Source organism: Artemia franciscana, chromosome 17 (genome assembly GCF_032884065.1).
Source record: "Artemia franciscana chromosome 17, ASM3288406v1, whole genome shotgun sequence".
NCBI lineage: Eukaryota > Metazoa > Arthropoda > Branchiopoda > Anostraca > Artemiidae > Artemia > Artemia franciscana.
In genome coordinates, this window is record NC_088879.1 from 30,614,957 (window position 1) to 30,628,291 (window position 13,335).

The window sequence follows — 13,335 nt, forward strand, 5'->3', positions numbered from 1 at the left end:
TAATATTTGTGTTTGATTTTATAACAACTAAAAATTCTTTGTGGGAAAATTGGTTTTTTCTTTCCTTTTTGTTCAACTAAAGAGAAAAATGAAGGTAAAGTACTTTTTTTTAATAACTTAAAAAAAACAAGGATGGTAGAAAGGCAGTCTCGATGGTGTTTGCTGTCTATTTCATTCTGGAACAGACGAATCAACAGCATGAATCCTGGCTAACTAGGCTGACCAAGATATCTTTCAAATCTGGCTTCTATTCTCTTTTTTTTCTCTATCAGCTGGAATTGTAATACAACATTATCATGCAAATGTTTCTTGTCGATCTAAAAAAAAAAAAAAAAAAAAAAAAAAAAAAAAAAAAAAAAAACACTAGGAGGGCATCCAGACCGTGGACTTTAGTTGAACTCCACTTATCTTTAGGCCTTTCGTCCTCCGTAGTCATGTATACTATTAACATTTTACCCTCGAGCTCCAGTTGACCTTTTGTAACTGTTGTCACTAAATCGAGTCAGTGCATAGTCACTGTAGCATGTTGGGAATTTTTATTAGGGATAATATTTTAAAAAGGAGGTATTAAGGTACTTGGCTCTTTTGAATCTGCTAAAGATATTACTTAAAAAATGTAACAGCTTTACTAATAACAAAACAGTAAATTTTCCATGTCTGGACCTTGTCAAATCCACTGCCATACCATTTGACAAGACCAAGCGCACCTTAGGCTAACCATACAAAGGAGACAGCGCTACTTTATTAAGAACCCCGTCCTTATGGATTTTTTAGAAGAAACACAACATATTTCATTTATTTAGGCCAAAGTCTGTTTTAGCTTAGGCTAGCTGAACTTCAAACAAAATGAACAATCCTGAAGTAGAAACTGCACCTTGGTACTTGAAATATGGCAGTAGAGGCCTGGGGACAGCATCAGGAATATGTAATCCTCTTTTTATTTGTCCTCTAAAGGTTAGGCTATAGACTGTTGGCCTTGTTGTTAATTTGGTAAACTTAACAGAGCCTACATTGTAAGACAGAAGTCAGATATCAAAAAAAGGGTAAAATTCTAGTTAATTGACTTCTTGCTATCTCAGAAAGGGTTTAGGTTAGGAAAATGAAACTTTCAGGGATGAATCTACAGACTAAAGTATGTCCTAGGAAGGTATTTTGAGGCAAATACCTCCACTCCTTCACCCTCTAGAGGGCCCTGACCTTTGATGACCTTTAAAAATATGTGTGTTATAAAAGTGAAACCTTGCAAAATAGATCTTCTGCTTAATTGAAGTAAAAAAAAAATGTTTTCAGCTTCATAACTTTGAATAATTTCATTTTATAAGGTTTTAAAGATATGCAAATACATTACCTAAACTTTGAAAAAAAACAACATTGATATGGTTCAAAATTCTACTCAAATAACAGGAATTGCATTATCAGAACTAAAGGCAGAGAAAAAGCAACTAGTAACTGAAATTAAGGTAAAATGTTGTTTTGTCAAAATTTCAATAGGTATAGACCTGTCATGTAGGCAAGTTTCAGGGCCCTCTAGAGGGAGAAGGAGTGGAGGTGGGAACTCCGTGTTCCCTTTTGCAGAAGATCTATTCCTTATTCTTTAAGTAGAAGATCTATTTTGCAGGGTTTCACTTTTATAACACATGTATTTTTGAAGGTCATCTAAGCTCAGGGCCCTCTACAGGGAGAAAGAGTGGAGGTAGGTACTTCAAAATGCCTTCCTGGGACATACTTTAGCCTGTAGATTTATCCCTGAACGTTTCCTAACCTAACCTGTTTCTGAGATAGCAAGAAGTCAACCAACTAGAATTTTACCAGATTTTTCAAGGTCATATAAAGTCATTGTCCTGTTGAGAGAGAAGGAGTAGAGCTAGGTACCAAAATTACCTTCCCAGGATATAGGCTACTTTAGTCTGTAGATCCATCTATGAAAGTTTTATTTTCCTTACCTAACTCTTCTCTAAGATAGCAAAAGTAGCCTAGCTTATTTAGAATTTCTCTGGAAATTCTGCAATTCTGGAATTCTGGAAATGCAGACTTCTGAACTGGTTTTTAATTTGGTAATTTAACCCATATTGTAAAACAGAAGTCAGATAGCAAACAGAAAAATGGACAATCTAATTTCAAGTAGGCCTAAACATTTTAGGGTTCTACTTTCCAAAAGAAAACATGCTAAACAAGTAAGGTAGTAGGCTAGTCTACTAATATAGTCCTTATTTTACTACTTCCTAAAATCATGGCTGCTTTTCTAGCATTACATCCTTCTCACTTTCCAATGGTCCCAGGTGTAGCCATAATCTCCTAATATATTTCATTGTTGTATTGAATATCATGAAAACATTATTTTTCTGTGTTAAGAAGGTTTCTGATTTCTTAGCTCTGATGAAATATGCTTTTGTATAAGTAAGAACAATGAAGTTATGACTATAAGCATTACCTTAAATCACATGCCCTGCCAGATAAGGCAGTATTGACCCTCATCTAGAAAAATAATAGACTTAGAAGAATAGTTGACACTCTTGCCTCATGCAATGGTGGACCTGTAGCGTATTTGAAGGGATAGGAGAAGATACAGCTTAACAGGTCACTTTCCAGCAACTTACAAATTTTTTATTATATCTCCTCTTTCCCTACAGTACACTGAAGTAGAGACTTTGAGTCAGGTAAGATGTTCCTTGTAAGTTTTGTCTTGCAGTGTTGAGATTAGCTTTTTTGCTCTTCTTTGAACACTCCAATACCTTCATATCCACCTTATAGCTAGAGAGGCTAAGGTTGTGCCATATTCCAGTTGAGGGCAAACCATGGCTTTATAAAAATTCATTATCACACATGGCTTCATAGTGGTGAGAGTTCATTTTATAAAGCCAAGAGCTTGGTTTGCTTTTGCAACTTTGACTTGTATATGAAAACAAAACATTAGCTTGTAGTCAACAATGACCCCAGGCAGGGGGATAGCTGGAGGAGATGCACTCCCCCCAAAGTTCCAAGGTGTGGGTATTTGTTACTGTATTTCCATATTTTGTCCTCATTTGGTACACTGGATGATTTTGGCAGCATATTTTTTATATCCACCTCCCAATTGCAAAGCACTAGCTACACCCCTGCCCCTAGGTCCTTCTCCTCACCAAATGCCTCAAGCTTGGTGTCTCCTAAACAATATGGGCATTTTGGATGTCCAAGATATAGGACTTTAGATTTTTAGGCATTGAACTCTAGACAACAATCTGATGACCATTAGTATAGTTGGTTCAAATCTTCTTTCATATTTGACAGGTTTATATTGTCTTGGGCCAGTCCTAAAAGCTTGTAATCATATGCATATTGTGTCAAAAGATTTTTCAAAATACAAAAGAGGTTGTACAGTTGTTGATGTACATGCTAAATGATGTATGACCCAGGATTGTCTCCTGAGGTAGCGTACTCCACTCTTGACTGGTTGCAATTCAGAAAAGACAGCATTGCTATTGCAGTTGTAAATAGTCACTCTCTGAGTCCTACCAGTTAAAAAGGCTTCTATCTAATCTATAATACCTCAGTGCACTTTGTATGTCTTTAATTTCAAAATTAGTAGTTGGTTTTGAACTTTGTCAAAGGCTTTGACTTGTTGATCAATATTACATCCACTGATAGACCAATATTGAAGACTCTAGTTGGAATATTATGTGATTCAATTAGGTTGATATCAGTTGAATGTCTTCAAAAACTATGTTGGCTTTTACTAAGCAGCTGATTTTCTTCTAGGTAGGAGACCAGTGCTTTGTTTATTATGCACTCAAGTAATTTACTTACAACCAATGTGAGATCTATAGGTCAACAATTGCTAGCAAGGTCCCTTCTCCTGTTTTGGTGTATTGGGTTAATATTAGCCAGCTTCTAATCATTCTAAAGTATTTTGGATGTGAGGGAAATATCAAATGTTATTGCAATAGGTTTGGCTGTGTGTTCAGCTATTTATTTTTATAGTGTTAGGTACAGGCTGGTCCAGCAGCTCTGTTAGTATTGAGCTTTTTAAGCTTGTTTTTGATATCCTCTTTTCACATAAATGGCATGACTATTTGTTTTGGAATTAATTGCCCTAACAGAGGGGGTGTTGTGTTGGTCATGGGCAGGGCAGAGAAATTTGTACCAAAACTCTGAATGTCTAAAATGTGTTAAAATTAATGCTGCCCATCAAAAGTTTACTGCATAAAAATTTGTATAATTTTTGGAAACATAAGGGAAGGACCCTTCCTCCCAAAAAAAGCAATGATCTTGGCAAAAATAACATCATAAGATCCAATTTGTCTGAAAGCAGAGATCCAAGCCCATTTATGTAAAACTAGATACTTTGTATTTCATCCTAGAAGACTGGTTATGGATGCATGTTCATTTATTTATTTATCTTCTTACCAGGGGTGCTATTATTACACCAGTGCTTGTAGAATGTTGTAAAAATGTTCATTTAAGCTGATACTAAATTTCCAGTGCATTTTTAAGTAACAAAACAGTTGATCCTGGCTAAAGTGTGAATTCCTGTTATGCTGCCATGGGGTTGTATATTTGTCCCCATTCTTCTAAACAGTACATAAAATTTATCCATTATATAGAATATATGTGTGGTATTATTAAGGTTGTACAGTTTTGAATATTTGCACATTATTATGGTAAGTGCATTTTTAGGAATTTTTTTTTCAGACCTAATTTAGCTTTTCAGATTCATATGTTAGGGGACTTGCTGTAACTTTTCTTCATTTGGAAGAATGTATTAGGACTTAGCATAGGTACAAGATTATGTTCAGATGCTTATTAGTACAGTGATGGGAGGAGCATTCCTCAGAAGTAGTGTCTATTTATCCCCTTCCTATCCAACTCCTAAGAAGTATAGACCAAACAAGCTGAAAAACAATTTTTGATAACTGTTATCTGCCACTTCTTTTTCTTCATACAGAAAAAATCAAGAAAATGTTGTTGTGAAATTACTACTGTTAACAGCTCACTGCAGCATTAAGCCACCTGAGGCCAACACAGCTATGTATACTCCTCCTCCATCCCTGTCTATTAAAACTCTCCTTTATTATACTATCCCATGAAGTTTCAACATCTTTTAAAATCTTTTTTATGACCTCCCACCCAATTCAGAGATGACCTGCTTTTTGTTTGGCCCTAGGCAGTTGGCCTTTCTATTTTTTGCTTTAGGGTCCCAAGAACTTACAGATAGAAGTTGCAAGTAGACTAAAAAACAGGGCTATGGCCCATTTTTTGGCCATTTTTTTAGTTTCTTCCAAAATCTTGTCAAAACTGAGACAAACATGCACAATTCTAGCATCAACAGAAACTGATCAGTCTTTAGTATGCACCTTTATAGTACTAGATAGTGCCTTTACACTGCCAAATGGCTTATTTTTTAGTTTGTACATACAGTTGCTTTGGCTAAGGAAGCTACAATTTAAGTTTCATGCTATTCAAAAAAAAATTGTATGAACTAAGGTTTCTTTTGTATTTCTTAGATTCCTTTTATTTTATTTTTGAATGCTTGGGCCAAGGTTGCCTTGGTCTAAGGAGCTTGAAATACAAGTTTCCAGCCAATTAAAGATAGTTTTTGGCCCTATGTACAGCCTGTATCTCAAAATAGTTTTTTCTGTACATTAGAATTGCTTTGACTTGTCACTTGTGGCTTAATATTTTAAACTTATGTGTAACAAGATGTGTTTTGGCCTATTTTATGAACCCCCTAAAAATCCACCCTGTATGGCCACCTTGGCAAAAGGGATGAGCTCTGGAAGTTTTGAGCCAGTTGGGTGACCAGATATTAAACATTTACATCTTTGTTCAACTTCGAAAATTGTCTGAAAACAATAGAAAGTATACCTAACATAGTTTTCTTCATGGGTCAAGTCACTTCTGGAGGTATGTTTGTTGGACTTCTGACTATTCTGAGAAAAAATGGATATCTGGATATTTTGATCCAACACCATAGGTGTTACAGGGGCACCTAGAGAAAAAGGTGCGAGAGGAGACTGGTTGCCCTCCAAATACATTTAATTCTGAAAAATGGCACTAAAATTTCTAATATCCAATTAAACAAGTCCTGGCCCAAATTATGGAGCCACTCATTTCATATGAAGAGGTCTAGAAAAAATAGTGCATTGCAGGCACTTTGTATTCTTCTAAGCCAATGCTAGTGCATAAACTTTTGTAAGCAACCATGACTATTTTTATGTAATTTTTTACCTTTTATTGTTCAACCATTCAAATTTTAGCAATTTTGACTTTTTTTTATTATTATAAAAGTCAAATACTAAAATTATATTTGTGGGATAAAATATTGGTACCTCTGGATTATTCAAAACACACTCAAGAAGTTTGCTGAGTTTACAAACTACAAAAACTGGTTTCATAGCAAAAAAAAAATAACAACAAATAACTGATGACAAAATGCATTGGAATTGTGTAATTTGGGCTATATATTTACACATTAGGGGGGTGGGTTCGGTTGGGTGTAAGATTATGTTAGGTTGGATTACTTTCTGCTCACAGCTACCTTATGTGCAAAATATATAGCCCTAGCTGTATTATTATATAAACTAAAGTATTGTATTTTCTTCATATTTTGGTATACTTCATTTGGATTAACACAACTTCACTTCTCAAATGTGTTCTGAATAATACAGGCATACTTGAATATTTTTTCCTTATTCATGGATCTAGTATATTGGTTATTTATATAAGAAATAATTTTTGAGTATGTAGATATCACTAGAAGTCTAAAACAATTATGCTGGTTGAATAAATATGTTTTTTTTTGAAAAATAATTCCAGCTCTGTTTTGTAAGGATTACTATAAAAGATTTTTCCTCAAATTATTTACTAAATCTTCTTTCTGCATAATATATTCAGCTGAGTTGGACCTTATATTTTTACCATTTTAACTTTTCATCTTTTTTGTCTTAGATTTGAAAGCAAATGCCTGGAGCACTTACCTTCAGTTGTGTCCAACAACTTTTATTAATGCTTTATACTTTAGCATTTTTAACTTTGTTAAAGGAGAATTTTTACAAGGAGCCAGGGAATATTGGGTTTTTATTTTTGAATCAAGATGGATGCTCTTCTATTGGCTATGGACTTATTCTAATTATATGCACACTATACTTACTAAGAATGCACTTGCTATGTATCTTGAATTTTCAGAATAGATAAATGAAAGATCAATCAAATTGTTGATTTTATTAGTGAAAGCGGCATTATTACACCAGTTCGGGTGCATCATATAATTCTATATAAAATAAAGTACAGAAAAAGATGACAGTTTAAGAAAGACTCAAACAGGGCTTAACAGTTGCAAAAGGTCAAATTAGAATTTGATCTGATAAATTCTTGATGAATGGGAAAGCTTGAGTATATCTATCATACCCAAAGATATTTGCAAAGCTGGATCTAGAGCAAAATCATAGGAGAAGGGAGGGCAGTGTTACCAGGGCACCAATAATTGACCAAACTGACAAGTTTATTTTAAAAAAGTAAAAGAACAAACGCGGGTGCCAGAAAAATCTTTGAGGAGGGCCTTCCCTTGGTATGTGTAACTTTAATGAGCTGAAAATTGTAGATTGTTAGAAAGAAATTCAGGCTTAACAAGAACCTTTTTTATTTCAGTGGCAATGTTCATGGGCATCTGGGCATGCATCACAATTACACCCATTTGTTTAGTTGCTGGAATTTTCCAAATGTAAGTTTATCTGTCTGTTTTGATACAAGTGGGTTTAATGTGGAAAAGTCTTATAGCCTTTTGCCAGAAGCTTTTTTTGAGGTAGAATTTTTTAACCCTTGATTTTGTGAATTTTTCTTTCTCAGAACTAAATAAATCCCTGTAAAGTATTTAAATTCTTAGGTATAACTAATTCAGTTAATTCAGTTAATAAACTGTACTTTAGGAAGCTCAGTTAGATTGAGAGCTTTTAACTACATGTTGGAAAGATGTTATAAAGTATTTGTTTTTTGTTTATTGTGCCTCAATTTGTATTTTGGATAATTACAAATTGCATTAATAACAAAAAAAGTCAACGCAGAATTTGTAATTCAGACAAATAAAACAATACATAATTCAAAATTGTCTCAAAGTTCTGATAATAAGAGTATTTCTGTTTTACTGGGAGAAGGGGTGGGGCATGCAAATATATGGTGAGGGCCAAAATGAATCTTAAATTTCAGTAGTGAATGTGTTATCACTTCACTTACTTTGGAAATTGCAATTAATATTTTTAAGGGGTATTATTTCTATATAATGTGTGTGAAAGTGAAGCAATATTGTAAACGTTTTCATGCAGAACAGGTCAAAAACTATTTTTATATCCCTGTTAAAGTTAAGAAAATGTCAGACTTGGCCTTTGGAGCAGAGATTTAACCTCCCTGCCGGGGATGTTATATGAATAGTTTTAAATATGTATAGTTAAAGAATAATAAAGAACTTGAACTTAAGGCGGAAGTGCATAAATGTTTTTATTTCAGCATTGTATAAACACTTTTTGTGAGTGGGGTAGGAGGGGGCTACGAAATTATTTAGAAACCCCAAAATGGGTTCTAAATTTCAATAATGTATTCAGCATCACTTTGCTTGCTGTAAAAACCACAAAATTCGTGACATTTTGGTGGGGAATAAGAAGACAAGGAAATGCATAGTATCCTCTAAGCTAATTTCAAGACAAATTAATGTTTCCATACCTCTATGTTTAAACCTAATTATATAAATTCAAAGCATTGCTCCCTCCTACTATTAAAATTTTGAAAATTTTAGATATGCCCTTAGGTTTTGTGCATGATGGTATACACAAAAAGTATCAGCATTTAAGAATATTTGATATATATTGATTTCTGCAATACTATTTACTGTAACGTAACCCAAGTTCAGTTATGGTCAGAACCCCAGAAAAATTTTGCACCTTATTTGCATAAAATGCGTCACATTCCCTCCTTAAATGACTGATTAACGCTACGTTGACAAAGGCGATGCAGAGACAAACTGCCTATAGGCAGTTAGATCATGCATTTAAAGCGAGCAACTGATTTGCTTCAAATCTTTCGTTAGATAAGTTTTATGATGAGATGTTTTGCTTTAAATTGGATGTGTTGGGTAATAATTTGATTAAACGGTATATTGATGTTTTCACTTTCTATATTTATTATAATGATTTCAATATCTCCAATCATTTTTTTTTTGCTCAAATTAAACTAACTCTTTGCTTTGCCCAAGTTCAAAATAAAAATTTTAATTATAGAGTATTTTGCATAATATTTCCAAACATTGAATAATATAAAAACAAGCTTTGATGACATAAATGCTTACCATAAAAACCTAGATTGGAAATTGCTCAGACTCAGCCTCAGGATAAAGAAAAAAAAACTACTGGCTACTTTTGGCTGTTCGAAATCAGTGGCATTTCAATGTTTTCTCCCAAGAATCATTTGTGCCTTTTTGTGATTAAACAAAAAAGCTAGTTTTTTCAACTGAAAGTAAGGATTAAAAATTGAAAATTGAACGAACAGGTATTATTACAATAGGGGAGGATACCCCTCCGCAATACTTCGCTCTTCATTCTAACTTCATTTAGAATCTTCAAAAAGTTATATTATTCTAATTTAATTAACCTTGTGTTATACTTTTTGTTTGTAAAGGACTGGGATGCAAAGTCATAATTTAGTGCAAAGAGCAAACAATTTAAGAGTGGGCATTCCCCACATCCCACTACTGAAAATTTCCCCAGAGAAAATTCGCTTCCCGAAAAATGTCTATTTACTTCTCAATAACAAATGCTATGTGAAAGCAATAGGCAATAGGCGTTACTTCTTGGAATTAAATAAAAAAACAAAACAAGTTTTTTAACTAAAAGTAAGGAATTGACACTAAAACTTAAAACGAAGAGAAATTAATTCGTATATAAAATGTGCTGTTCCCTCCTCAACGCCTCGCTCTTTATACTAAAATTTGACTCTTTGTCACAACTCTACCTTATAAAACAATAAAAACTTAGCGTAAATAGTAAGGTGTTAAGGATGGGACAACCTCTTTTGATATGCGGAATAATTTCTGTGCGTTTTAAGTTTTAATGTTGCTCCTTACTTTCAATGAAAAAACTTTTTTTAATTTTAATTTCTGGACGTTTTTCAACTAATTCAGGTTCGAATTTGGCTATCTGTACATAAAAAATAGAAACTAAATTTTGCAAATTATTTTTGGAAGATTTATTCCTTATACGAAGGGTAGCCCCCTCCTCATTACCTTACTCTTCACGATAAAGCTGTTAGTACTTTTAAAAAAGCTTCCTATTCTAATTAAAAAGCCCCCATGTTTCAGTAAACGCTCTTAAAAAATTGGGACAAACAGTCAAACTTTAGCATAAAGAGCAAGGTAAGGAGGGAAACACCCTTCATATATGGAAGGACAACTATCCATCACGAAAATTTCCTTCGGTGAAATTTCATCCAACGTAAAGTAAACCTTCCCCCCGTCAAATTCCCTCCGGACAGTTCCATCTTCGCTGAGAATCTACCTTTCCTGTAAAATTGCTTGCGGACGATTCAGCCTAAAAAAATTCTCCTTAGCATTCATTCATTTGAATAAGACTTTAATCTCTAACTCATTTCTCGATCATTCCAGAGAAGCCCCATTCTGTGGAAATTATTCCCCAGAAATTAAAACACGTGGAAAATAGCCCACGAGTAATTCCGCTGGAACATCTCTGCATGAAAAATTGGCAGAAACCGTAATACTTCCAGGCCGGCAATGACGTTTTCAATAATTTGGTATTTGTTAATGAAATATTTATAATATTCAATGCTACTGCTACTACTACTAAAAACTCACCACAGCACCAAACCGTTTGGGGCAACACAGCTGCGCATGCTCCTGCTCCATCCCAATCTACTCAAAGCCTCCCTCTGTACACCCTCCTGGGAAGCTCCCATTTCCTTCAAATCTTTGTTTATGACATCCTCCCACCCCAGTTGCGGACGACCTGCTTTCCGTTTAGCCCTAGATGGTTGGCCAAAATCGACAATCTTTGGCAACATGCCATCCTTCATCTGCAGAACGTGCCCTAGTCATTTCAAACTTTTTCTCATTATTGCCCTAGAAATCGGGATTGAACCACACTTTTCATGCAGCCCAGTGTTTGAAATACAATTAGTCAGCCGTATACCCAGAATAATCCGTAGGCAATCTCTTTGGAAAACACCTAGCAAATCTTCATCCGCTTTTCAGAGCGCCGTTGCTTCCTAGCCATATTTGACCACTGTCATTGCTATAGCTTCCAATATTCTAATCTTGGTTTGCAGACTTATCTTCCTATTCTTACAATGTCTTTTTACTGTGAAAAAACACCCTGAGCCTTAGCTATTCTACTTTTAACATCCTCACTGCTCCCAGCGTCTTTACTAATAATGCTACCAAGGTAAGTGAAGCTGTCCATCTGATCAATCTTTTTGTTACCCAAAGCCACCTTTTTATCTTCACTTATTCCTAGCCTTAGTGACCTAGTTTTCTTAACATTTATTTTCAAACATATTCTAGCATCTTGAACTCAGAAAACCTGTAAAAGTTCATTCATCTTGCTCACATTTTGATCTAGAATACTTAAATCATCACCATAATCTAAGTCCAGGAGATATTTCCTTTGCATTTAATTCCATGGTCTCCTATTGGCTTTCCTGTGCTTCTTAAGACAAATATAACAAAATGATCCATATAAAGGGAGATCAAACAGTTCGTGGTAACGAACTGCAGTAAGGAGCGACCCGGCTTAATAGTAACTAAAACTCAAAAAGTGGAATTTTTATACCAATAGCTACATCAAAAGAATGGCATTTTAATGCTGATTTTAAATATATAAGTTTCATCAAGTTTAGTCTTACCTATCAAAAGTTACAAGCCTGATAAAATTATGCCTTAGTTTAGAAAGTAGGGAGAAACAACCCCTAAAAGTCATAGAATCCTAACGAAAATTACACCATCAGGTTCAGCGTATCAGAGAACCCTATTGTAAAAGTTCCAAGCTCCGATCTACAAAAATGTGGAATTTTGTATTATTTGCCAGAAGGCAGATCACGGATGCGTGTTTGTTTGTTTTTTCCCCCAGGGGTGATCGTGTCGACCCAGTGGTCCTAGAATCTTGCGAGATGACTCATTCTAACGGAAATGAAAAGTTCTAGTGCCCTTTTTAAGTGACCAAAAAACTGGAGGACACCTAGGCCCCCTCTAGGCCCCCTGCCAATTATTTTTCCAAAGCCACCGGATCAAAATTCTGAGATAGCCATTTTATTCACCGTAGTAAAAAAACCTTATAACTATGTCTTTGGGGACGACTTACTCCCCCACAGTCCCCGTGGGAGGGGCTACAAGTTACAAACTTTGACCAGTGCTTACTTATAATAATGGTCATTTGGAAGTGTACAGACGTTTTCAGGGGAATTTTAGGTTGGGGGGGGGGGTTGAGAAGAGGGGGATATGTTGGGGGAACTTTACTTGGAGGAATTTGTCATGAGGGAAGAAAATTTTCATGAAGGGAGCGCAGGATTTTCTAGCATTATTAAAAAAAAAACAATGAAAAAATAAATATGAACGAGTTTTTTCAACTGAAAGTAAGGAGAAGCATTAAAACTTAAAACGAACAGAAATTATTGCGCATATGATGGGCTCACCTCCTTCTAATACCCTGCTCTTTACGCTAAAGTATTGTTAGTAATTTCAACTATTTATTCTACGGCTATTGTAATTCAAGTGTCATTATTAGAAATTGGGACAAAATTTAAGCTTTAGTGTAAAGAGCGAGATATTGACGAGGGGGTGAACCCCCTCATATACGTACTAAAAACATGAGAATACAGAAGTTCGTTAAGTAAGCTAATTTGTAAGTTACGTATATCTTTTACCAATAAAAACATTCGTAAAAAATTAAAAGTTCTAGTTGCCTTTTTAAGTAACCAAAAAATCGGAGGGCAACTAGGCCTCCTCCCCCGCTCCTTTTTTCTCAAAATCATTCGATCAAAACTATGAGAAAGCCATTTAGCCAAAAAAAATAAATATGCAAATTTCGTTTTAATTATTCATCTGCGGAGAGCCAAAATCAAAACATGCATTGATTCAAAAACGTTCAGAAATTAAATAAAAAAAAACAGTTTTTTTAACAGAAAGAAAGGAGTGGCATTAAAACTTAAAACGAACAGAAATTACTTCGTATATGAAAGGGGGTGCTTCCTCAACAACGCCCCGCTCTTTACGCTAAAGTTTTTTATTGTTTTAAAAAGTAGAGTTAAGAGAAAGAGTCAAACTTTAGAGTAAAGAGCGGGGCGTTGATGAGCGAGCGGCCCAAATCA

At 34.7% G+C, this 13,335-nt stretch overlaps 1 protein-coding gene across 2 annotated transcripts in view; it reads left to right on the forward strand.

Moving 5' to 3' along the window:
• Window positions 1-761: 761 nt before the first annotated feature.
• LOC136038138 (calcium channel flower-like) overlaps window positions 762-13,335 on the forward strand; it is a 46,286-nt gene continuing 33,712 nt past the window's right edge. The window contains exons 1-2 of one of the 2 annotated variants that reach the window (XM_065721163.1): window positions 762-925; window positions 7,624-7,696. In XM_065721163.1, the coding sequence (XP_065577235.1) occupies window positions 847-925; window positions 7,624-7,696 (152 nt within the window). In that variant the 5' untranslated portion in view covers window positions 762-846. The remainder of the gene's footprint in view (window positions 926-7,623; window positions 7,697-13,335) is intronic. The other variant, XM_065721162.1, reaches the window with a different exon arrangement.